Here is a 25,300-nt window from a genome sequence, read left to right as displayed (position 1 = left end):
AGGAAAGCACGTGTGTGCATTGTTTGGGCTCTCCTGTTTTAACTGGGAGAGTCCAAATAAAAATTAAAACACAAATATACTGATTAACACAGCTCTAAGTAGATTCCTTAGAAACTAATTGTGATGAAAGCCAGAGAGAAAGTGAAAAATTCCATGAGGGAAAAAAATGCAGATGTGGAATGAACTTACCAAACTGGAGGACACTGGCAGGTATCCAGCAGGAAGACATTACAAACCTGTCTGTCCCCACAGGTAAACTGTCAAGAATAATGAATAACTAACCTTGCTTCCTTGGCTTACCTCAGACAACTTGCTGAACATGAGTCTGCCCATATTGGCGATTTCAAAAAGTTTGATGGAGATGGTGGAGTCACAATGAGGTGGAACTCTAAGCAGTTGCCATGATCTGTAGAACTGGGAGAGGATTGCTTCTAGGGAACTATATCTAGGATGTAATCAATCCAGAGACAAGAGGGGTTGTCTCAAATAAAAAGAAAATGTATCAATTAACACAGCTGTAGCTAACAAGGACCATGGATCCATTAATTTTTCTGCTGGTAAGTCACTCAAGAACTTGTGTAAAGAAAGAAATAATAGGATTTGTGTGTGAATGAATACATATATAGACAAAAGTATTCACATCTTGAGGGGTGTCTATGACATTTATTATTTCCTAGTCTAGAATTTTTTACTTGGTTGAAAGGTACAAATTTGTGCTTTTTTGCATTGTTACTCACATTTTGGAAAACATGACTTAGGCTATGAATAATAGTAAAAAAGAAGGTCATGATTAAGGTACAGAGATTGAACAATATGACAAATCTGTGGGGACGTAAAAAATTTACCAATTATCTTATGCATATATTAGTATGTACAATAATGTTCAATCACCACTAGACAATGGTGGTACCAGAACGGAGAACCATGGGTTAGATGGATGTTACTTAAATGTGTTTATATTTTATTATATTCTTAAGAAGTAGAACATTTTAAGCACCATGTAAATAGAATAAAATCAAACTTGAAGGTTAGCAATTGGAAAAGGGAGTGTACTGAAACCAAAGCAAAATACCTACAGAAATGCAAAGAAAATCATAATTCCAAAAGGATGGAGAAAAGCTTAGTGGGTGGCATAAAATTTAATCATGGAGCACAAATATCTGCATCCCCACAGTCTTTAAATTGCAAGAAAATTCTCAATTTCAATCTTCATATACATTTATGTGATAAGCTATATACATATATATCTTATCTGAAAAATAATATGTAAAAATATTTGCTTCAATAATATGAACACATGAGCACGTATTTGTGAAAATGAGAAATTGTGTACAAGAACGATGCCTTTTGCCAATACTGATTTGTTACTTGCTTCTCTGAACAAAATATTAATAAAACTCCATAATATGCAGGCACTGTGCTACACAGCTGGGAAACATAAATGAATAATGCAGGCCTAAATAAATTAATGGTCTTGTACACAAATTTGGACAGAGTGGTTGGGGCCAATTACACATCAGAAATTTGTCAAATTGCATTCAGTAATTTACATATCCATGCTGGCTTTTATTTATAGCATGAATATTGACAGTCATCATCAGATTATTAAGTATTGAGAGTGCTTAATGTAAGAACATCAAAAACCTCTGTAGGAATTGAAAAAAAACACAGGAAGTGAATTCTCCTCTGACTTCACTTAAAAATCCACTTCAACTAGTAGATAATATAAAAATGAAAAATGCCCAATTAAGGTCCCTTCATCTTATGGATGACATACTGATTCTGCTTGATTTTTGTTTTATCTTCATTTAACGTAACTTGACATCTTTTCTCTAGAATCATTTTTTTTCTGTATTTTATAAGGTCTTCCTTACTATATTATTACTTTTTCATGGAAAACTATTTTTTCCTTCTTCATTCCAGTAAACCTATATGACAACAATGTAAAGCCCAAATGATAATTTAACCCATTCAGTTTGGCAGAATTTGATGTAAAAAGGAACACAGGAAGGAATAATGACAAGTAATAATTTGTTTTTCCCCAACATATAGCCTATTTGATAAAAATTACAATGATTAGCATAGCCTTAACATATTAATTAAATTATAAGCAAATCTTGGTTTAAAGCATTTCAAAATTAACAGGGTATTCATTTTTACATATGATATATGGACCAGGAATTCTGTCTGTTTAAATCAAAGTCCCTTAAATCGAGGACTACAAAATCAAGGGTTTACTGTACTGTATTCACCTATGCTGCCGTCTTGATGGGAATCCATGGCTTCAATTTCTTGTTTGTAGAATTGGACTGCCTTTCAATCTTAAATAATAAATTATTTGGTCACATTTCTCAAAAAAAATATTTTTAAATACTTCCATATATGATTTTTCTTATTGCCTTTAATATACTGGGGTGGGGAAAAGTAGGTTTACAGATGTGAGTACAAAACACAGTTTATTCATATACAGTTATATCAAGATTTTACTGTACTCTCATTCTCCAAAACCACAACACACATACAACTAAACAAAGGAACAACAATCATTCTGAACCACATGAAATATAGCCTAACAAAAGTCCTACACTAAAGATACAAAGAAGCCACTGACACTGGTAGGAGGGGCAGAGACACTGCACAGACTGGACCCACATATGGCAGCTAAAACTTCCCTAACTGAATGAAGGAAATAGAATACAACTTCAGGTAGCCTAGAGATCTCCAAATAAGATGAAACCAAAGAATCCCACACTAAGACAGGTCATATTTAAAATTCAAAAGGTTAACGACATAACAATTTAAAAAGCAGCAAGAGAAAAGCAGTTCCTTACCTACAAGGAAGCTCCTATAAGACCCTCAACTAATTTCTCAATAGAAACTTTGCCTGCCAAAAGAATTAGCAAGAAATATTTAAAGTGATGAAAAGCAAGGACCAGAAACCAAGATTATTCTTCCCAGCAAAGCTATTATTTAGAGTTCAAAGACATATAAACAGCTTCCAGGGAAAGAAAAAGATAAGTGTCACCAACACCAAACCAGTATTACATGAAGTTAAAAGGAGAGGAAGAAGAAAAAGAAGAAGAATGGATTAAAAATATGAACAATAAAAGGTCAATAAATACATACCTATCAACATTTGAATTTAAAAAAGCAAACACACTAAATAAAGAAAAAGCAGAACTGAAACAAAATCATAGAGAACATTTTGATGGTTGCCAGATGGGATGTGGGTAAGATGGTTTGATAATAAAGGTGAAGGAATATTGAAGTACAAATTGGTAGCAACAGAATTGTCATGGAGATGTAGACTATAGTACGGGGAATATAGTCAATAATCCTATATAATAAAAGCCTAATATCCAAATTGTCCCCTTGGGCAGTCATTTGAGAGTTCGACTGGAAATTTGACAGGGAGTTCCATCTCTTGCTATGATATACGCTGACTACCAGGGGGTAGAATGGACATGGCAGGGGTCAGCAATGGGGCACTCGCAGTAGGCAGCAGTCGAGGAACTGCAGGCCCTGATGGGCCTCTACTAGAGCAGGACCATGGCAGGATGGTAAGCAGGTGAGCAAGTGGCACGAGCTCAAGGTGGATACAAGCAGGGACCCAATCGCCCCCACAAACATTGACCATTGGTAGTGGTGGGGGGCAGGACTGCTGCCCAGCTGCCAGGCACTGAGGGAGCCAGGTGGAGGTCCCAGCACTGATTGATCACCCCACAGGTAGGATGGTGGTACAGGTGAGGGGGTGTCTCCAGGCCAAGGTGGGGTGCCAGTTGGGGTTACAGAGCTATGAAAATGGGTTCATGAGCTGTTTCTGAGAAGCTGGATATGTGAACTGGGGCCACCCCAATGGACCCCACCCATGCACAAATTTGTCCACTGGGCCTCTAGTATTCTAATAACAATGAATGCATTTTATCAGATGAGAGTGAGATTTATCAGTATAATCACTGAGTAAGTTTTATAAGGTCTAATCAATTGGGTGTACTCCTAAAACTAATATATAATACTGGAGGCCCGGTGCACACTCATGCACAAGTAGGGTCGATCTGACCTGGTGTGATCAGGGCCAATCAGCCAGGCCAGCCAGGGGGAGAGGCCGTGGGTGGTTGGCTTGCCTACCAAGCCCCCTTCTCAAACTCCCAGTGGAACTCCTAGTCAAACTCCCAATCCAGTGGAAAATTCGCATATTATTCTCTTATTATATAGGATTATTATATAAGACTAGAGGCCCAGTGCATGAAATTCGTGCATGGAGATGATCCTCAGCCCAGCCTGCACCCTCTTCAATCCGTGACCCCTCAGGGGATGTCCGACTGCCAGTTTAGGCCTAATCAGTTTATGCGTGATCCCAGGGATCAGGTCAAAACTGGCAGTCAGACATCCCTCTCACAATCCTGGACCACTGGCTCCTAATCGTTCACCTGCCTGCCTTCCTGGTCACCCTTTCCATCCTGTTCACCCCCAACAGCCCACCTCTGCCATCCTGGTTTCCCCTAACTGCGCCCCTCCTTGCCAACCTGGTTGCACACAACTGCCCCCCTTCGCTGATCTAGTTGCCCCACACTACCCTTCCTGCCAGCCCAATTGCCCTCAACTGCACCCCCTACTGACCTGATCACTCCCAACTGCTCCTCCCACTGGTCTGGTCACCCCTAACTGCCCCCCTGTCAGCCTCAAGACCTCTTACTGCGCCCCCCACCCACCAGCCTGGTCATCTCCAACTGCCTACTCTGCTGGTCTGGTCACCCCTCATGCACTTCCCATCAGTTTGGTCAACCCATGCAACCTGCTTGTTCAGTCATTTGGTCATCCCTAACTAACCCCCCTTGCCTGGTCTCCCCATACAGACTGCTTGTCCAGTAGTTTGGTTATCCCTCACTACTACCCCTGTTGGCCTGGTCACCCTACACAGCCTGCTTGTTCAGTTGTTTGGTCATCTCTCACTCACCTCCCTGCTGGCCTGGTCGCCCACCCAGCCTGCTTCTTCAGTCTGTTGATCATTCCTCACTCACCTGCCTGCCAATGTGCATGTAAGCAGCTAATTTGTAAGGGTGTGAGGGTTAATTTGCATGTTGCCTCTTTATTATGACAACTATATTGAAAAATTTAAAAAAAGACATTAAAAAATAATAAAACTAAAAAGAAATTGAAAAGAAAAACTACATATTAATATTTACATCAAGTCAAAAGGTAAAAATAGAGACTCCCTCTCAAACATGAGATATGTTCACCTTTCCATTAAGACCCTTTGTTTTCTATATTTATTGTGAAAATATTGGCATATGTTGATGTAATTAAACAACAGTATCATTAAAACCTATGTATCATTCATCTAGGTTCAAAAGGTGTTAGTTTATGCCCAATCATTATTTTTTGTACACCAAAAATCTCACACTACCTTACTATTTCTTTCTATTTAATATGCTTATATAGATTTTTAAAGATAGAAGAAGAAAGAGGGAGAGTGATATAGAAACCTCTATGACAGAGAAACATGGATAAGTTATCTCCTGCATGCGTGGTACTGAGAATTAACCCCTAATCCCAGGCATGCTGCCTGACCAGATGTTGAACCAGTGACCAAGTCAACCACTCAGCCACATGGGCTTGGCTCCTGTAAAATTTATTAAAAGCAAATTTTTGTAGCATTCTGAGTCATGTCTCAAACAATAATTCAGTGTAACACTTCTCTTTTTCTTCCCCTCCACCTTGGCCTGCTCATAATCCCCAACCCTGTCTCTACTCTGCTTTTTATTTTCACTTTCAGTGTGTTCCTCTGATATGAGCCTGCCAGAGAACAGATTCAAAGTCGATGCCAAACACGCACCTCGGAGAGAACAGTGATGCTTCCTGCCCGTCCTATTTTGCTCTCACCAGTGTCTGTGTAGGTGGCACCATAATGGCTGTGAGTGAGGCCCTGGTGTGTGTGAGGAATGCTCTCCTGCCACTCTGGCTGGGGGTGATTCTGTTCTCATATGGATGGTGCCCAGTTGTGCACTCCCAACGACTTGATCACCCAGAAGTTGTGATTCCAATGAAGTTAATAGGCACTGAATTTGGCATGAAGAATAAAGATTGGCTCTCTTACAGAATGCATTTTGGAGGTCAGAAACAGGTCATACACATGAAAGTCAACAGGCATTTTCTATCCAGACACTTCAGAGTGTTCACCTACTCAGACGGAGGCGCTCTCCTTGAGGACCAGCCTTTTATCCAGAATGACTGCTACTATCATGGTTATGTGGAGGGAGACCCAGAATCCATGGTTGCCCTCAGTGCCTGTTTGGGTGGTTTTCAGGGAATATTACAGACAAATGACGTTGTTTATGAAATGGAGCCCAAGACACATTCTACCACATTTGAACATCTCTTATATCGGATGAAGAGTGAAGAGACACAATTGCCAGCCATGAAATGTGGATTAACAGATGACGAAATAGCAAGACAACTGAAATTTCAGGAGAGTGCTAACTTCACTTTGATGCAGAGTGGGTATGAAGGCTGGTGGACCCACAGGCGGCTTCTTGAACTGGCAGTGGTGGTGGACCACAATCGCTATCTTCATCACCAAAGTAACACCACAGCTGTGCAGTATGAAGTATTACTTGTGGTCAGTGGAGTAAATAAGTTTTTGAGTTCACTAGATGTTGATGTGGTTTTAATGGGAATTGAGGTCTGGACTGAAAAAAACCCCATTTCAATAGATACAATAGGTGGTCTCCTGAATAGATTTTGCAAATGGAAGAAAGCTAGCTTTAATATGCGCTTTCCCCATGATGTTGCCCATGTTTTTGTAAAGCATGGGTATGGTATTGTTGTTGGCTTATCCTATGTTGGAACAGTATGTAACAATAATTATAACTGTGGAGTTGATAGTTTCATGAAAGATAATGTCTATTCATTTGCATATACTGTATCACATGAGATTGGTCATAATTTGGGTATGGAACATGATGACAAAACTTGTACATGTGGACATAAAAACTGCATAATGTATGCATACCCATCAAGTGCAACTCGATTCAGCAACTGCAGTTATGCTAGCTTCATGAACAACATTGCAAGTCGAAATTGCTTGTACCTTTCATCAGATACAGAGAACATCTTCACACTTGCACAGTGTGGGAACAGTGTGGTTGAAGAAGGAGAAGAGTGTGACTGTGGCGCTTTACATTTGTGTATGAAAGATCCGTGCTGTGAGTCCAACTGCACTCTCAGCGCTGGGGCTGCTTGTGCTCTGGGGAGTTGTTGCAAAGACTGCCAGATCCTGCCAACAGGCGAAGTTTGTAGGCAAGAGGAAAATGACTGTGATCTCCCAGAGTGGTGCAATGGGACATCCTACCATTGTCCAGAGGATGTGTATGTGCAGAATGGGGTGTCATGCAAGGGCGGTGGCTACTGCTATGAAAAGAGATGCAATAACCGTGAAGAGCAGTGTAGGAACATTTTTGGCAAAGAGGCCAAGAGTGCAAATCAGAGTTGCTACACAGAAATGAACACCCGAGGTGACCGTTTTGGGAACTGTGGTTTAATGAACGCTACATACATGCAATGTGACATCTTAGATACCTTGTGTGGGAGGATTCAGTGTGATAACGTGATAGAACTTCCCCTTCTGAGAGATCATTCTACTGTGCATTGGACTCACATCAATGGCGTCACCTGCTGGGGTACTGACTACCACTTTGGGATGACCATACCTGACATTGGTGATGTGAAAGATGGGACAGAATGTGGGGGAGAACATGTCTGCATCCAAAGGAAGTGTGTCCATAGGTCATATCTGATAAGTGGTTGTGCACCTAAGACCTGCAACCAGAAAGGAGTCTGCAACAACAGACATCACTGCCATTGCAACCCAGAGTGGGACCCTCCCTTCTGCCTGAAAGAAGGCAGTGGAGGTAGTATTGATAGTGGGCCACCCCCTCTGGAAAGAAGGATGAAAATGGGGCACAAAACCAATGACCTGCTTCTACTTTGGTTGATTCCTTTTATTATGTTGTTATGCGTTTTAATTGTTTTTTTTCTGACACGCAAAAGAGCAGATGAGAGAGAAGAGCCGAATGTGTCACCTACAGATGAGTAAGAAGAACAAAATGTCAAGACTTCACCTAAAGAAAATGAGCAAGATGTTCCAATTTCACCTATGTAAGAACAGCGAAATGTTCTACTGCAGTTTAGAAAGAAAAGCAACAATTTATAATTTGAAAAATGAAGTCCAGTCTTTTCCAATTTCCCATGTACAGAATGTTAATCTCCTGGGTGCAGAAATGGTACAGAATGTGTCACAGAATAATCCAAACAATAACTTGTACAACTTTTATACCTGGGTAAAGACTTGTCAGCAATATAAAATGAACAGTCAATTAGGAAAAGACAACCACATGGCACAATAAAGTTACCTAAATTAATCCTTAATATATTCTTCTAATTAAGAGTAGTGCATTTAGAAAATTGGATAGGGCCCAATTTTTCTCAAAATGCATATATTTATCCCTCTTACTCACTTATTTACCCCTCGTACTCATCTAATGAATGTTACTAGAGGACCATTAAATTAAGCCAATGAAATGAAAAAACCTCAAGGTCAAATGTAGTTCTTTAGGACCTGTTTGTAACCAAAGCTGTGGAAAAATGAGAAAATCCAATGAGGGAAAAGTACGTGTCTGTATTTACTAAAATGGCCTGTATTTAGGGTCATAAAAAGACACTGGCAGACAATGCCAAAGAAAAGCTCCTCTCTGTCACACAGTTAAACTCTCAAAGGTACTAAATAACTACTAGTAAACTTGTTTCTATCGTTTATTCCAGCCAACCTGGTAAATATAGACTGCACAAGTGAGCATTTTCATCTGCCTGTTAGGTAATTTACTAATTAAATTTATTCCCACATCCTTTTTTTTATTAACCTCTCTCTTCCTCTAAATTTTACACTTTTCTTTTCTTGCTGACAATTTAATGCTATACTCCTTTTGCTATGAAGTAGCTTTGTATGCAGATTTTTAATGTTTTTGATAATATTTTACATTTAAAAGAGATTGCTAGGTGATTAGTGATGTGTGGTTTGTTTGTTTGTTTTTTTTTTGAGAAGGTTTTATAGTGGAGGCAATTTTCCCCTGGATCTTCAAGTGTTCAATAATATGATTCAGTGCTAAGGAAATAATCTGGAAACAGGAGGGTGATATGAGTGAAAGTCTTGGAAGTGTTTCAACTGCATGTCGAGAGCACATAGGATGAGGGTAAGAAAGGTTGTGGGACTTTTTCAAATTTCTTCTTTTGCAACAACAATTTTTTTTATTGTTTAAAGTATTACATATAGTAGTACATGTATCTCCTTTTTCCCCATTGACCTTCCCCCAGCCTCCCCTACCGCTGTCACTAGCCCTCATTCCACCACCACCACCTCCCCAGTGTCTTATGTCCATTGGCTGTGCTTATATGCACGCATACACGTCCTTTGGTGGATCTCTTTCCCCCCTTCCCCAACACTCCCCATTCTTCCCGCTGTAATTTGACATTCTCTTCGGTGCTTTACTGCCTCTCTATCTTTTTCTTCATCAGGTTATAATGTTCTTTATTACCCATAAATGAGTGAGATCATGAGGTATTTTTCTTTCATTGCCTGGTTTATTTTACTTACCATAATGCTCTCCAGCTCCATCCATGATGTTGCAAATAGTAGGAGTTCCTTCCTTTTTAAGACAGCATAGTATTCCATTGTGTAGATGTACCATTGTTTTCTAATCCACTCATCTGCTGATGGGCACTTAGGCTGTTTCCAAATCTTACCTATGGTGAATTGTGCCACCATAAACATAGGGGTGCATATATCCTTTCTGATTCGTGTTTCTAGTTTCTTGGGATATATTCCTAGAAGTGGGATTACTGGGCAAATGGGTGTTCCATTTCTAGTTTTTTGAGGAAACTCCATACTGTTCTCCACAGTGGCTGCACCAGTTTGCATTCGCCACAGCAGTGCACCAGGGTTCCTTTTTCTCTGCATCCTCCCAGCTCTTGTCGCTAGTTGATTTGTTGCTGATAGCCATTCTGGTGACAACCATCCTTCCCATTTTTACTCTGCTTTGTCACACAGGGAATGCAAACATAGAAATTAATTTTTTAATAAACCTTTATTGTTCAGATTATTACAGGTGTTTCTCTTCCCCCCCCCCAAAGCACCCCTCCATCTGATTCCCCACCCCACCCCATGCCCTTACCCCCGGCCACTGTCTTCATCCATAAGTGTAAGATTTTTGTCCGATCTCTTCCTGAACCCCTCACACACCCTTCTCCTTGAGAATTGTCAGTCCACTCCCTTTCTGTGTCCCTGATTCTATTATATTCATCAGTCCATTCTGTTCATCAGATTTTTTATTCACTTGATTTTTAGATTCACTTTTCGGTAGGTATGTATTTGATGTCATTTTGTTGTTCATAATTTTTATCTTTACCTTTTTCTTCTTCTTCATCTTCTTAAAGAATACCCTTCAGCATTTCATGTAATCCTGGTTTGGTGTAGATGAACTCCTTTAGCTTTTTCTTGTCTGTGAAGCTCTTTATCTGATCTTCATTTCTGAATGATAGCTTTGCTGGGTAGAGTAATCTTGGTTGTAGGTTCTTGCTGTTCATCACTTTCAATATTTCTTACCACTCCCTCTGGCCTGCATAGTTTCTGTTGAGAAATCAGCTGACAGTCATATGGGTACTCCCTTGTAGGTAACTAAATGTTTTTCTCTTGCTGCTTTCAAGATTCTCTCTTTGTCTTTTGCCTTTGGCATTTTAATTATGATGTGTCTTGGTGTGGTCCTCTTTGGATTCCTATGTTTGGGGTTCTATGTGCTTCCTGACCTTGTAAGTCTATTTCTTTCATCAGGTAGGGAAAGTTTTCTGTCATTATTTCTTCTTAATAGGTTTTCAATATTTTGCTCTCTCTCTTCTTCTGGCACCCCAAAGATTCGAATGTTGGTATGCTTAAAGTTGTCCCAGAGGCTCCTTACACTATCTTCATATTTTTGGATTCTTTTTTCTTTCTTTTCTTTTTTTTTAAATTTCTTTATTGATTAAGGTATTACATATTTGTCCTCAACCCCCATTCCCATCCCACACCCCTCCCCATGCATGTCCCCACCCCCCTGTTGTCCTTAACCACTGGTTAGGCTCATATGCATGCACACAAGTCCTTTGGTTGATCTCTCCCCTTTACTCCCACCCTTCCATACCCTCCCTCTGAGGCCCGACAGTTTGATCCATGTCTCCTTGTTTCTGGGTCTGTTCTTGTTCATCATTCTATGTTGTTCATTATTTCCCCTAGATGAGTGAGATCTTGTGCTATTAGAAATACACTTATAAGAACTGAAAATGAGACAAGCAATAATGGTTATGCTGACAGGCAAATGAATCAGTCTGTAGTGAGTTTCTTTCTGGGCCAACAGTTCTATTGAGACCCGATTTCAATGTCCAATAGTTCCTTACGTGTACATGTCAGCACAGACATTTCAGTTCTGGATGGTGGACAAATGGTGGTAATGCAGGTCCGACTCTCTCTGGTTTGGTCCTGGGCAACCTGCAGTGACGCACAGCTGCTAACTGCTAGTATGGCAAGGCAACGTCAGCGTCTTCCATCTCTGGACTGCTTCTCTTCTGTCTTCATGGCTGGAGTAGTCCTGTCGATTCCTCTCTGTTGCTGGAATCCACATGGTCTCAGAGTTGTTTTCTGAAAATATACAATTATATTCTCGACCAAAAGTTAATAAAGGAATATTTTCTATAAATTTGACTTAGGATCCTATTTCATTTTTTGCCCAAACGATTTTCCTCTGGCTTGTTTTGACACCTTGTGTGTTTTTCATGGGTGTCTTGCTTTTAGCCTTACAATTAATTTTCTAAAGTATTAATTTTCTAGATGTAATTTATTTACAGGATATTTTTTCTTACATGATATTCTCCTAGTATCCCCCCCCCTTTTTTTATTTAAATGTTAGGAGGCTTTTGAAAATTTTAAAATGTAGTCTTGATGGCTTTTAAATTTTAATTTTTTGCACTATAATATTACTGTTTTAGGTTCATTACATGGTGTACAATTTTATCATGAGATGAACTACCAATAAAAATTTTAGTTAACACTTTAGGAACACCTTTTTGTCAAGTACAATTAATTTTTCTAGAATATTCGCTTGTTTCAACTAGCCAATTTATATTTGCCTGAAAACTTGAGTACTATTTTACTCTCAAATTTATTACTCTAACAACAATCTTATTTTACCCTGTAAATATTAGTGGAAAGGATTATTTGCCTTCTTGAGTAGGTCTTGAACATCTTTTTTCTTTTTGTTTTTCTGGTTGGGTGTGTTTTGTTTCCTCATATATCAGATCTTTGGTTTGATTCTTGGGGTATGTTGATCTACAGTTGCGTTTCTGTATAGTCTTTATTTCAGACAGTGTATGCTTAATTTCTGACTGTTCCTTTTCCTTTTTTTTTGGTGTTGTTGTTTGTTTTTTGGCATTCTCATTAAGGTCCTTGAAGGTCTCACTAAGCTCCTAGGAGGTCTAATCAAGTTTCTCAGGGGGTTTTACAAGATTCTTGAGTAACCTTATAAATGTGGTTTTGAACTCTATGTTGTCCAGTAGTTTGCTTTCCTCCATTTCTTTCATTCGTGACATGTTTCTTTTTCTCCACACTTTGGCTGCTTCCCTGTGTTGTGGGAATGGCTTTGTGTGATAGGTGACCTATAGGGGCCAGTAGCTCAGCCTCCCCAATCACCTGTCATGGACACTCTTGGTATACCCCTTTGTGGGCTAAGTGCAAAGTCTTGGTGTAGTTAAGACTTGATTGCTGTTGGTACACTGGGAGGAATTGACCTCCAGGCCAATTGTCTATGAGGACCCGCTGTGTCTATAATGTAAGAACTGCTGCACTGGAAACACGCTTATGGTGCAGGACGTGTTTCAGTTGGGCTTTGGTGCTCACTGAGTCTGCCTCTTGAATGTGTCACTTATGGATGTGAGGAGTTGAAATCTGCTGTCTCACACTGACCACTAAGTACACTGGTTCCTGGATCTCCAATGGGGTGCAGGGCAGCTACTGCCTGAGGCCCCCCAGCAGAAGCTACAGCGAGAACTACAGTTTTCTCCTCTTCGTTTGGGTTTGGAGGTTTTGGAGCTATCTCCCAAGAGCTGCAGATTATTTCGTTACGCTGCGGTAGGGCAGGCCATTCATATGCAAAAGCTGCTGCATGGAGCTTGGGTGGGTTTGTAGATTGTGCAGGGCAGAGTCTCAGGGCATCACTAGGCTAGGGCGTGGCAAACTGCGATGGCTGCCGTTTCTGCCTCTCCAACCATGTCGCCGCATCCTGCATTTCAGCGCAGTAAACAATTATTCCTGCGCGCTTCTCTGCAAGCAAGCCACCCTCACTTTCCGACCCAATGACAGACAGTCCAGCTTCTTCCCATAGGAGTTTGGGTCCCCCGCATCTCCCCAGAAACTGGGTTTCAGAGTAATCAGGAGCTTGTCTCCCTTCTGGTTGAACAAAGCAAAAACCGCTGCCAGCCCAGATTGCGCACCTCCGTACCTCAGCTTTTCAGCATTTGTGCACTTCTCACTGCTCTTTTCTCTTTCCTTCTAGTTGTAAAACTTGCACTCAGCCAGCTTTCCCATGGTTCTGGGTGATAGATGTTTTGTCTTTTAGTTGTAGTTTTGAAATTGTTCTACGAGGCAGCAGTTTAGGTATTTACCTATGCCACCATCTTGGATCCTCTAAATTTGTATTATTATTATTTTTTTTTTTTTGCCAATCCTCTAATTATTAGTTTCTGTAATAGTTGGCAATTAGAGGGAGACTGAAAACCTTGGAAATTTTTTATTATTATTCATTCCACTCATGCCTCATTAACAAGGTTAGTCTTTACAAAGACTGTAACTTTCAGCCTGCATATTAATGCTATAAAAATACAGGGGTGCGCAAAAGTAGGTTTCCATCATGAATAAGCAAAATAGGGTTTTGTGTTTTTTAATTTAAATTCTTTGTTGTTTAAAATATTTCACAAGTCTTCTGCCTACCCCCCCCCCCACTAACCTCTCCAAGGCTGCTCCCACCCCCAGCACATGCCCTCACCTCCCTACTGTCTGTGTCAATTGGTTATGCTCCTATGCATGCATACAAGTCATGTGGTTGATCTCTTACCACCCCCCACCAAACCTCCCCTGCTTTCCCTATGAAGTTTGATGGTCTGTTCAATGCTTCTCTTCCTCTGCCTCAATTTTTGTTCATCAGTTTATGTTGTTCATTATATTCTACAAATGAGTGAGACCATGTGATATTTATTTTTCTTCTACTGGCTTATTTTGCTTAAGATAATGCTTTCCAGTTCCATCCATGCTGTTACAAAGAGTAAAATTTCCTTCTTTTTTACAGCTGCATAGTATTCCATTGTGTAGATGTACTATAGTTTTCTAATCCACTTATCTGCTGATGGGCACATAGGATGTTTCCAAGTCTTAGCTATTGTAAATTGTGTTTCTATGAACATAGGGGTGCCTAAATGCTTTCTGATTTGTGTTTCTGATTTCTTGGGATATATTCCTAGAAGTGGATTACTGGGTCAAATGGGAGTTCCAGTTTTTACTTTCTGAGGAATCTCCTTATTTGTTTTCCACAGTGGCTAGACCAGTCTGCATTCCAACCAGCAGTGCACAAGGGTTCCTTTTTCTTCACACCCTCACCAGCACTTTTCTTTTGTTGATTTGTTGATGATAGCCACCCTGGCAGCTGTATGATGTTATTCCATTGTTGTTTTGATTTGCATCTCTGGGGTGATTAGTAACTCTGAGCATGTTTTCATATGTCTCTTAGCCTTCTGTATGTCCACTCTGAAACGTGTCCACTTAGTTCCTTTGCTCATTTTTTTTATTGGATTGTTTCTCTCCCTTTTGTTAAGTTGTATGAATTTCCTATAAATTTTGGAGATTAACCCCTTTACAAAGATAACATTCGAAAATATGTTCTCCCATGCAGTGGGCTCTCTTGCTGTTTTGTTGATGGTTTATTTTGCTGTTCAGAGCTTTTTTTTTTTTTTTTTATGAAGTTCCTTTTGTTTATCTTCTCCTTAGTTGCCATTGTCCTAGGAACAGTATTGGTAAAGATACCGCTATGACCTTTGTCTGCTATTTTGCTGCCTATGGATTCTTCTAAGATTTTTGTGGTTTTCTTCTTATGTTTAAGTCCTTTATCCATTTTGAGTTTATTTTTGTGAATGGTGTAAGTTGGTGGTCTAATTTCATTTTTTGCACGTATTTGTCCAATTTTTCCACACCATTTATTGAAGAGATTATCTTGACTCCATTGTATGTGCTTGCCTCATTTGTCAAATACTAATTGAACATAATGGCTTGGATCAATTTCTGAGTTTTCTGTTTGGTTCCCTTGGGCTATATGTCTGTTCTTGTACCAATACGAGAAAGTTTTGAGAACAGTGGATTTGTAATATAGCTTGATAAAAATATTGTGATCCCTCCAACTTTGTTCTTCTTTCTCAGGATTGCTGAAGCTATTCTGGGTCTTTTGTTGTTGTTGTTGTTCCATATGAATTTTTGGAGACTTGGTTCTAGGTCTGCGAAACATGCCTTTGGTACCTTAATGGGTATTGCATTGTATCTATAGATTACTTTGGGCAGTATGGGTATTTTAATGATGTTGATTCTACCAATTCTTGAACAGGGTATATTCATCCATTTGTTTATGCCTTCCTCTCTCTCTTTTTTTCAACATCCAGTACTTTTCTGACCATAGTTCTTATACCTCCTTAGTTAAGTTTATTCCTAGGTATCTTAATTTTTTTGTTGCAATTGTAAATGTGATTTTTTTTTGTTAGTTTCTCTTTCTGTGAGTTCATTATTGCTGTGTAAAAAATCCATAGATTTATTGGTGTTAATTTTGTATCCTTCTACATTGCCAAATTCATTTATTAAGTGTAGTAGTGTTTTGATGTAGTATTTACGGTTTTCTATGCACAATATCATGTCATCTGTGTATAATGATAGTTTTACTTCTTTTACAATTTGGAAACCTTTTTTTCTTCTTCTTTTCTTATCACTATGGCAAGGATTTCCAGTACTATGTCAATCAGGAGTGGTAAAAGTGGGCATCCTGTCTTGTTCCTGTTATTAGGAAAATGGTTTTAGTTTTTGCCCATCTATACTAATAATAGCTTAGGGTGTTACCACCAGACAGGACACCTGGTGACCAGGAAGTGAATGGAGCACCTCTCAATCCCTCCCCCATCCCACCTCCCACCCCTCTACCCCCTTCCCACAGGCTCCCATCAGGCTGGATGGCCAATGGAGAGCCATGGGAAGCCGGTCTGGATGGCAGTGAAGTGGGACTGAGGATTGGCAAGCGGGTGCAAAGCAGACCTCCTGGTCCCTCCCTCCAGCCCGCATTCTTCTAAAAGACACGTGGACCCTCGGGACGTGGACTCACCACTGTGAGAGGCTCTGGAGCTTCAATCAGGACTTCAGCCAGGACTTCAACCAGGACTTCAGCGCCTCCGGGGTGAGGAGCAGGGGGGGAGGGTAGAAACTTCCACCTCCCTACTCCACAGCTGCTTCTGCAAGAAACTGCGCATGCTCTTCCTTGTGAGATGGGCGGGGACAGAGCCTAAATTGAGCGGTTCCCCAAAGGCAGCTGGGCCAGTGCAGGAATGGAGGGAGAGAGGGTGGGGCAGGAGCAAGGGGAAAGCCCTGGTTCCCTGCACCTCCTCTCACAGGCACAGCCCTTCCAGGTGTTAGGATGAAAAGAGTTGTGTTTTTCCAACTCTGTCCGGGTAAAGGAAACAAGAGTCCGATCACTTCTGGTCTTACTCTCTGAGCCGCCAGTTAATCCCTCTGGATGCATCATATCCAACCTCCAAAGGATCCGAGGGGCAGATTCAACGTTCGTTCCATAGATGAGGGAACTGACCAATAAACACATGTGTCTCATGCCTCAGTGTCAATTCCTGCGGAAATCTCCAGGTAATAACTCAGGTTGTATATCTAAGGGTATATTTTCTTCTGTTTTCATGTTTAATTCAACCCCGAGAATCAAATAATACAATAAAGAATAAAATGAGTTCAGAGGGCTCAGCATTGTATTCCCAGGGCCTTTGGTCCCACACAAACCGCAGAGCTCAGATATCCTAAGATGAAAGAAAAGGAAAGAGAAACGTGAAATGTTTCCCAGCTCAGTCACAGAGACATCTCATAGCCACATACTAAGGACAGGACATTAACTTAGGGGTGGAAAGGGCACTAATGGAATAGAAGATGGAGCCATTTCCATTCAGATTCAAACCAAGTTAATGAGGCAGAAGAAACACTGGATGCCATGGAAGAATAGGATGAAACAGTCTGGTAGTGAGTGTCACAGACCTCGCAGGGACAGCACCTGGGACTCTGGACATGAGGGGAGGAAAGAAGGGGCTGGGTGAGAGGAAGTACATGTAAAGGCTTTGGAGTAGGAACAAGAGGGTGATATTCAGAAGGTGGGCCTCACCGGGTGATAACAGAGGGCAAGCCTGCAGGAGGTGGCCAAGTGCCCCAACCTCTGCTGAGGGGTGCATGCGTCTGTTCTGGGAGCTGTGGCTGATGAAGAGGGAAGCTATGGCTCTATGTGGATGAGTTGCCAATGAGAACCTCCCTGCAGCCACAGTACTTGGTGTTCTCAACACGACGGGAGCACAGGATCATGTACACAATGTCACGAAAGAAAAAGCATCCTATTCCCAACTTATTCACAGACTTCTATTTCTGGCATCTATATTCCCAATGTGCCCACAAGTACACTTGGAAAAAGAAAAGAGATTTATACATAATATGACGGCATCCTTAGAAAACCCAAGTGATCACAACGAGAGCACTTTTAACCTAATGAGACAAATACACTGATGAACATAAATAGACTCAGAGACACAGATGCATGAACAGACTGTGGAATCTCAGAGGGAAGGTGGGTTGGTGGGAAGAGATCAAACAATGGCCTGTGTTCAAATATGCATCACCCCTGGACACAGACAATGGGGTGGTAAGGGTCTGAGAGTGGGGGAGAGTAGGCTGGAAAAGTTTAATGGGGGGAAAGGGGACCTATGCAAACCTTTCAACAATAAAGATATAATAAAAAGAGTAAAAAAAATTAAAAAAGTAAAAGCTCCATTGGTTGGAGTTTGGTCCTGTACATTGAAAGGTTGCGGGTTTGAACTTGTGTCGAGGTGTGTACGGGAGGCCACTGAGCAAGTGGTGCCTGGAGGAGGGAGGCTCCTCGGACGTAAATACAGTCCAGGCCTTTCCCATGGTCCCAGGCCCATCCTCTGCTGAGTGAGACTGGATCTCCCAATTTCCTGTCAAGTCCCTGGTTTCTGAATCATAAGGCTGTTTCTCCATGTTGCCCAGAATACACTGCTCAGTAATTATCAATACTAATAAAAGGGTAATATGCTAATTAGACTGGGTGACTGGACATCTTCGGGACGTCTGACTTCCTTCCAGACAAAGCCATGGTGGTGGGGGCCGAGGCAGAGGTGGTTAGGGGCCATCAGGCCGGTAGGGGAGGGCAATTGGTGACCATCAGGCCAGCAGGGGAGCAGTTAGGCGATGATCAGGTCAGCAGGCAGGCAATCAGTTAGGAGAGAAATGTCCAACTGCTGCTGCCCTGCAGAATGGGGCCTAAACCAGCAGTCGGACATCCCTCAAGGGGTTCTGAATTGGAGAGGGTGCAGGCCAGGCTGAAGGAATACTTCCACCATGCAAGAATTTTGTGCACCAGGCCTCTAGTTGAGTATGATGTCGGTTGAGGATTGTCACATAAGGTTTTTATTATGTTAAGGTATGATCCTCCTATTCACACTTTATTGAGAGTTTTTATCAGGAAAGGGTGTTGGAATTTGTCAAATGTTTCTTTAATAGCAATTGCTATGACTATCTGACTTTTGTGTCTCAATTTGTTTATGTGATGTATCACATTTATTGATTTGAGGATATTATACCAGCTTTGCATCCCTAGAATAAATCCCACTTGTCATGGTGTATAATCTTTCTAATGTAATGCTGGATCCAATTTGCTAGAATTTTGTTGAGGATTTTAACATCAATATTCATCAAGGATATTGGCTTGTATTTTCCTTTATTTGTAGGGTCTTTATCTGGTTTGGGGGATTAGGGTAACACTGGCCTCATAGAGAGAACTTGCAAGTGTTCCTTCCTCTTGACTTTTTTTTGAATACTCTGAGAAAGATAGGTTTTAGTTCTTCTTTGAATGTTTAGTGAAACTTCCCTGTGAAGCCATCTGGTCCAGGGCTTTTGTTTGCTGGATTTTTTTTTTACTACTGCTTCATTTTCATTGGTAGTTATCAGGATATTTAAGTTCTTTGATACTACCTTTCTGAGTTTTGGAAGTTTGTATTTTTCTAGGAATATGACCATTTCATCTAGGTAGTCCAGTTTGTTGGATGATAATTGTTTGTATTATTTTTTTAGAATATTTTGTATATCTATGAGGTCAATTATTATTTCACCTCTTTCATTTCTGATTTTATTATTTTGGGTTCTCTCTCTTTCATTCTTTGTGAGCCTGGCTAGAGGTTCATTAACCTTGTTTATCATTTGAAAGAACCAGCTCTTAGTTTTATTGATCATTTGTATTATTTTATTTGTTTGTTTTTATGTCATTTATTTCCACTCTGAATTTTATTATTTCCTTCCTTCTGATTACTCTGGGCTTTTTTGTTACTCTCTTTTAATTCTTTAAGTTGTAGGGTTAGATAATTTATTATCATTATTTTCTGGAGTTTTTTTGTTTTTTTTGTTTGTTTTTTGAGGTAGGCCTGTAGAGCTATGAACTTCCCTCTCAACATTGTGTCCCATAGATTTTGGATTGTTGTGTTTTTATTGTCATTTGTTTTCATGATGCTTTTTATGTCTTCTTTGATTTCTTTGGTAACCCAATCATTGATTTATAGCATGCTATTTAGTCTCCAAGTGTTTGATTTTTTTCATTGTTTTTATTATAGTTGATTTCTAATTTTATACCATTTTGTTCTGAGAAGAAGCTTGATAGGATTTCTGTCTTCTTTAATTTGAAGAGACTTTGCCTGTGTCCTAATATGTGATCTATACTTGGAAATGTTCCATGTGCACATCAGAAGAATGTATATTCTGTAGCTGTGGTATGAAATGTTCTGAAGATGTCAATTAGTTCCATCTGATCTATTGTTTCTTTACTGGTTTATAATTTAGAGGATTTATCCATTTGTGTTAGTTGGGTATAAAAGTCTCCTACTATGATTACATTGCTATCAATCTCTCCCTTGACATCTTTCAGAAGTTTTTTTATGTATGTGGGTACTCCTGTAACAGGTGCATATATGATTACCAGAGTTATATCGTCTTTTTTAATTGCTCCCTTTAGGATTATGAAGTAGCCCTCTTGTTATGGCCTTCACTTTGAGGTCTCTTTTGTCAGATATAAGTATTGCTACCACAGCTTTTATCTCATTTCCATTTGCCTGAAAAATTATTTTAAATCTCTTCACTATCAGTCTCTGTGACTTCTTTTTTCTGAGGTGGGTCTCTTATAGACAGTAAATATATGGGTCACGTTTTCTTATCCATTCAGCTATCCTATGTCTTTTGATTGGAGAATTTAATCCATTTATATTTTATTTTATTGTTGATAGGTACTTGCTTGTCACCATTTTTATTCTCTATGCCTGTGTTCCTTCTTCTCTTTCTATAACTTCCTTTTGCTTTGCTGGCTTAGTGGTAATAACCTCCTTTAGCCTGTTTTTGTCTGTGAAGCTCCTGATTTCACCTTCAGTTTTGAATGATAGCATTGGTGGGTATAGTATTTTTGGATTCAGTCCCTTGCTTTGCATCACTTTGTATATTTCATATCATTCCCTTCTGGCCTGATATGTTTCTATTAAAAATCAATAGATAGTCGAATGGGAGATCCCTTGTAGGTAACTTCCTCTGTCTCTCTCTGGCATCCTTTAAGATTCTAACTTTGTTGTTGATGTTTGCCAATTTTATTATAATGTGTCTTGTTGTTGGTCATTTTGGGTTCATCTTGTTTGGGGCTCTCTGTGCTTCTTGGACTTTTTGGCTTTTTCCTTTCCCAAATCTGGGAAATTTTGTGTCATTATTTCTTCCAACATGCTTTCTATTCCTTGCTCCACTTCCTCTCCTTATAGCAATCCTATTATGTGGATGTTGCTTCATTTCGTATTGTCATAAAGTTCTCTTAGGCACTTCTCCTGCTTTTTAAGTTTTCCTTCTGGTTGCTGCTGTGCTTGGGTGGCTTTTTCTCCCTTGTCTTCTAACTCACTGATGAGGTCTTCAGCTTCTTGTAGTCTACTGCTGAAAATTTTATTGTATTGTTTATTGCAGTTATGTCATTCTTCATTTCCTCTTAATTCTTCTTCATTTCCCATTGATTCTTCCACATATTGTTGAATTTGTATTCCATCTTTTTCAGTCTCCTTATAACCACTGCTCTGAATTCTTTCTCAGACAAATTACTTGCTTCCATTTCATTCATTTCCTTTTCTGGTGATTCTTCCTTTTCTTCTCAATGGGGGTTGTCTCTGTGTCTCCTGATATTTGATGTTCCTTTGTGATTGTTTCTATGTATTAGATCAAACTGCTATGCCATCCAGATTTTTTAGTTTATCTTATATAGTAGATGTTGTGTGGGACCCAGTGGTGCAATATCTCTGGTCTTCTGGGCTGGGTAATCTAGGAATGTCCCCACTGGTCTTCTGGGCTGGGTAATCTAGGAATGTCCCCATTTGTGTTCTCTTGGTTCTGTTGCATCTTGAGTCTTATTTTCACATTCATAGATGGAGTTTTCTCTTCGAGTGTCTGGTTATGTAGATAGCTCTCTACCACATTGAATGAACAGCACAAAATACAACTCGACAAGACTCGACACACAAAGGGAGCAAAACATGAATGTAATCACAAAACCAATAACCCCTATATAAGTGACCACCTGAGAAAAGAGAATTAAGAGAAAGAAAATAGAGCAAAACTGATATTGAGGGGGAAAAAAAAAGGAAGAGGGAAAAAAAAAAGTAGAAAAACTTTATATGTGGAGAAAACAACACAGAATAAACAGATAAACAAATAATGCAAAGTACAAACACACAGAAAAAGTGGGGGGAGTGAGGAAGAATCTGCAGAGGCAGATCTTATATACAGAAAGTAAAGTTAAGGAATTTAATTAAAGAGTGAGGACCTAAGTTCAGTATAGATGAAGTAGAATGAGAATGAGTGAACAAGAAGAAAATAAAAGAAACTAAAAGAACATTAAAAGTAATTACATAAATAAAATTTTAAAAACATAAAATAAAATTACAATAATAAAAAGTACAATGAAGAAAAAATAATGCAAAAAAATAGGAACTAAAAAACATGAAAAAACAATTAAAATTTTTTAATCAAGAGATAAAAATAAAAGAGTGCTGTGTCATTCATTTCAGCTGAGTTTTAATGCACAATGGGGGCTGGTTTAAGATCCCATTGTTCTTTGTGCTGCTTCCCTGTTTCCTGTTAGGTATTCAGCACTGTTTTGAAGTTCCAAGCAACCCAGCAGTCCTCTGTATCTATCGTCACAGCCTTGGCTGCAAGCAGATGGAACCAACCTGCCCACTTAACCTGTCTGCCTGCTGTCAATCTTAATTACTCAAGCAGCTGTTTCTGACAGGGCTATAAGTAGGGAGGGTGATGTATCACTTTCTGAGACTGAAAGGCCTGTCTTCAACCCAGTCCCTGGGGGCTCTTTGGGGATAGTTACCGTTTTTGTGACCTTTGTACAGCTCAGATGTAGTCTAAGAGTGGCTGTATTAGCTGCCCTGAGGCTGCTGGGAGGAAAATGGCTACTTAGGCTTGGAGGGTCTGGAATATCTCTGTGGTGGATTCCTGATCACCTCTCCACAAGCCATGTTCCTCCAAGCCTCTCCCCAGACTCCACAAGTCCACACCTCCACCTGCACCAAGGGTGAGTGTTTTTGAAAGGTCCAATGAACTGGATTAACATATAAAAACAAAGTCAAAACAGAGGAAAAACAACCTTGTGACAGCTAGCTTCTCTAACCCCAGCACTGCACAGCTAGGGCAGTTCTTCAGGTGGAACTTCTGGGGCTGAGCCTCTTGCAGTTGTGGGATTAGATCTAGAATCACCTACCACCACCAGCCCTTTGGACTTCCTTTCCAAACTAGGATGTCACTGCCTGTCTCCAAGGGAGGAGGACTTACTGCCCTGCAGCTTTCTTGTGATGCTCTCAGCTCATTAGTCCAGTGACTCTGCCCAGATGCCCTATCCTACCATTCTCCAGGCATCCTCTGCCCTTCCCAGCTGTGAGTTGTATCACCAGCTTTGTCTACTTTGCCAATTCCGGGTAGTTATTATTCAATATAGATGCTCCTTCTATCTGCTCTGGATAAGGCTCTGGAAACATCTGTCTATTTGGCCACTATTTTTTTCTTTTTCAAGTTGAAATTTTTTATTATTTATTAATTACTGTTTTATGTCCCATACAAATGACTATCAACCTACTTTTGCCCACCTCTGATAAGAACTTGCAACTTTTCTGACTGGCTTATTTCACCTACATAACACTATCCAGGCCCTTCCATGTTGTCTCAAAGGGTGAAAGATCCTTCTATCTTAAACTGCATAGTATTCCATTGTGTAAATGTTTTTATCCCCTCATCTACTGATGGGCACTTGGGCTGATTCCAGATCTTAGCTCTTGTAAATAGTTTTGCTATGAATATGAGGGTACATATATTTTTTTCTGATAAAAGTTTCAGGATTCTTATGATATATTCCCTCAATCCAGATCCATGGGTCAAATGGCAGCTCTATTTAAAAAAAAAAAAAGTTAAGGGAATCCCATGTGTTTTTTTTCCATAGGGGCGGTACCATTCTGCATTCCCACCGGCAGTGTACTAGGGTTCCCTTTTCTGTTTTGTTAAGTCTTTCAATTTTGTAATTTGCCTTTCTCTAATAATTGCAATGCTTTCCATTTTATTCCATCTGTTATATTTAACTGGCCCCATACCTTCTAAAATATTATGAATCTGGAAGCCTCTACGCGCTTTGAGTACAACCTGAAAAATTATCTAGTGGGTCTCCAGATAACTCCAAAATAATATCAGACTCAAAGCCTCCAGAGAACAGCTTCTGCTTGCAGACTGATTAGATTCTGTCTTGAGTAGCCCTCAGGCAATCATCCACAGGTGGGGTGAGAAGTTTTCCAACAGGATGGAACAATTGCTTCTACCTGAAGGTTAATTGTTAATCTTGGTCTCTTAATGGGCTTCAGAAACTCCAAAGGATGGGGAACAGGAATTTCTCATTGGTGGGTCAACTGTCTTCTACCAAGGCAAAACCAGCAGAATAGCAAAGGTTTGCATGGGAAAGATTACCACTGCAGCAGGAGGGAATGACTCAGCATAGGAAACCAGGGTATCTGCCTTCCAAGCTCTAACCCCAGAGCCGCCAACCCTAGCTTCTGCTCAAACAGTTCCAGTCCACTGTGCCTTCCCAATGCCAGAACTCAAGGTGAGTGGCTGCACCTAAAATGCTGTGTGTTGGCCCTTTTAGAGGATGTCTACATTTCCAGCCATCTCTCCCTGGCACTCTACTGTTTTTCACAACCAGATGTTCTGTGGGCACCTTTCTCAGTTTTGGTACTCTCTGCTGAGGGGCCCAACTTGGGTATTAGACCCCAGAGTTCTTAGTGGCAACCCCCATAGCTGAGATATCTCTTCAGAACTTCAGCTGCTGTCTGTGTGAGCCCAGCCAGCCCTTTTGTGCCTCTGCCCTTCCTATCAGTCTCTATGCAGTCTCTGCTTTCCATCCTTAGTTGTGACAGTTCTCTACTGCTAGTCCTCAGTTGATTTTTCAGGGTGGTTCTTCTGTCTTTAAGTTGTAATTCCAGTTTGGTGCCGGGATGATGTCTATGAGCTTCTGCTTACTCTGCCACTATTGATTTCTCCTTTAAATTCAATAATATTAACAAAAGACATTCCTTGTACCATCCATCACTATGATTAACATTCAGATGACTTAGTAATGTACTTACTTATATAATGGGCATTTCATCAGGAAAATTAGAAGATTTGGTACTTGATATAATTATAATCAAGTGTTAGACCACTAAGCAAAATGTGACATGAGAAAGCAGTAATTTTCTCACTACTTAACTATGAATATGCTTACCTCAAATGACAGCTGCCTAACCAATATATTAATCT

General features: G+C 40.1%; 1 protein-coding gene across 2 annotated transcripts; it reads left to right on the top strand.

Annotated features, from left to right (window-relative positions):
- The first annotated feature begins 460 nt into the window (after positions 1-460).
- LOC129149441 (disintegrin and metalloproteinase domain-containing protein 20-like) lies at positions 461-8,427 on the top strand. 2 transcript variants are annotated; one of them, XM_054717631.1, is made up of 2 exons: positions 461-557; positions 5,777-8,427. In XM_054717631.1, exon 2 carries the CDS (start codon positions 5,822-5,824, stop codon positions 8,093-8,095), a length of 2,274 nt encoding a protein of 757 aa, XP_054573606.1. In that variant the 5' UTR covers positions 461-557; positions 5,777-5,821; the 3' UTR covers positions 8,096-8,427. The 2 variants fall into 2 exon arrangements, with proteins under 2 accessions (XP_054573606.1, XP_054573607.1); XM_054717632.1 differs by lacking the exon at positions 461-557 and adding an exon at positions 5,009-5,039.
- The last annotated feature ends 16,873 nt before the right edge of the window (positions 8,428-25,300 follow it).

The sequence above is a fragment of the Eptesicus fuscus genome, chromosome 6 (assembly GCF_027574615.1).
Source record: "Eptesicus fuscus isolate TK198812 chromosome 6, DD_ASM_mEF_20220401, whole genome shotgun sequence".
In the NCBI taxonomy this organism is placed as follows: Eukaryota; Metazoa; Chordata; class Mammalia; order Chiroptera; family Vespertilionidae; genus Eptesicus; species Eptesicus fuscus.
The sequence above is the reverse complement of the archived record's forward strand: the minus strand, read 5'-3'. Positions and strand labels throughout refer to the sequence as shown.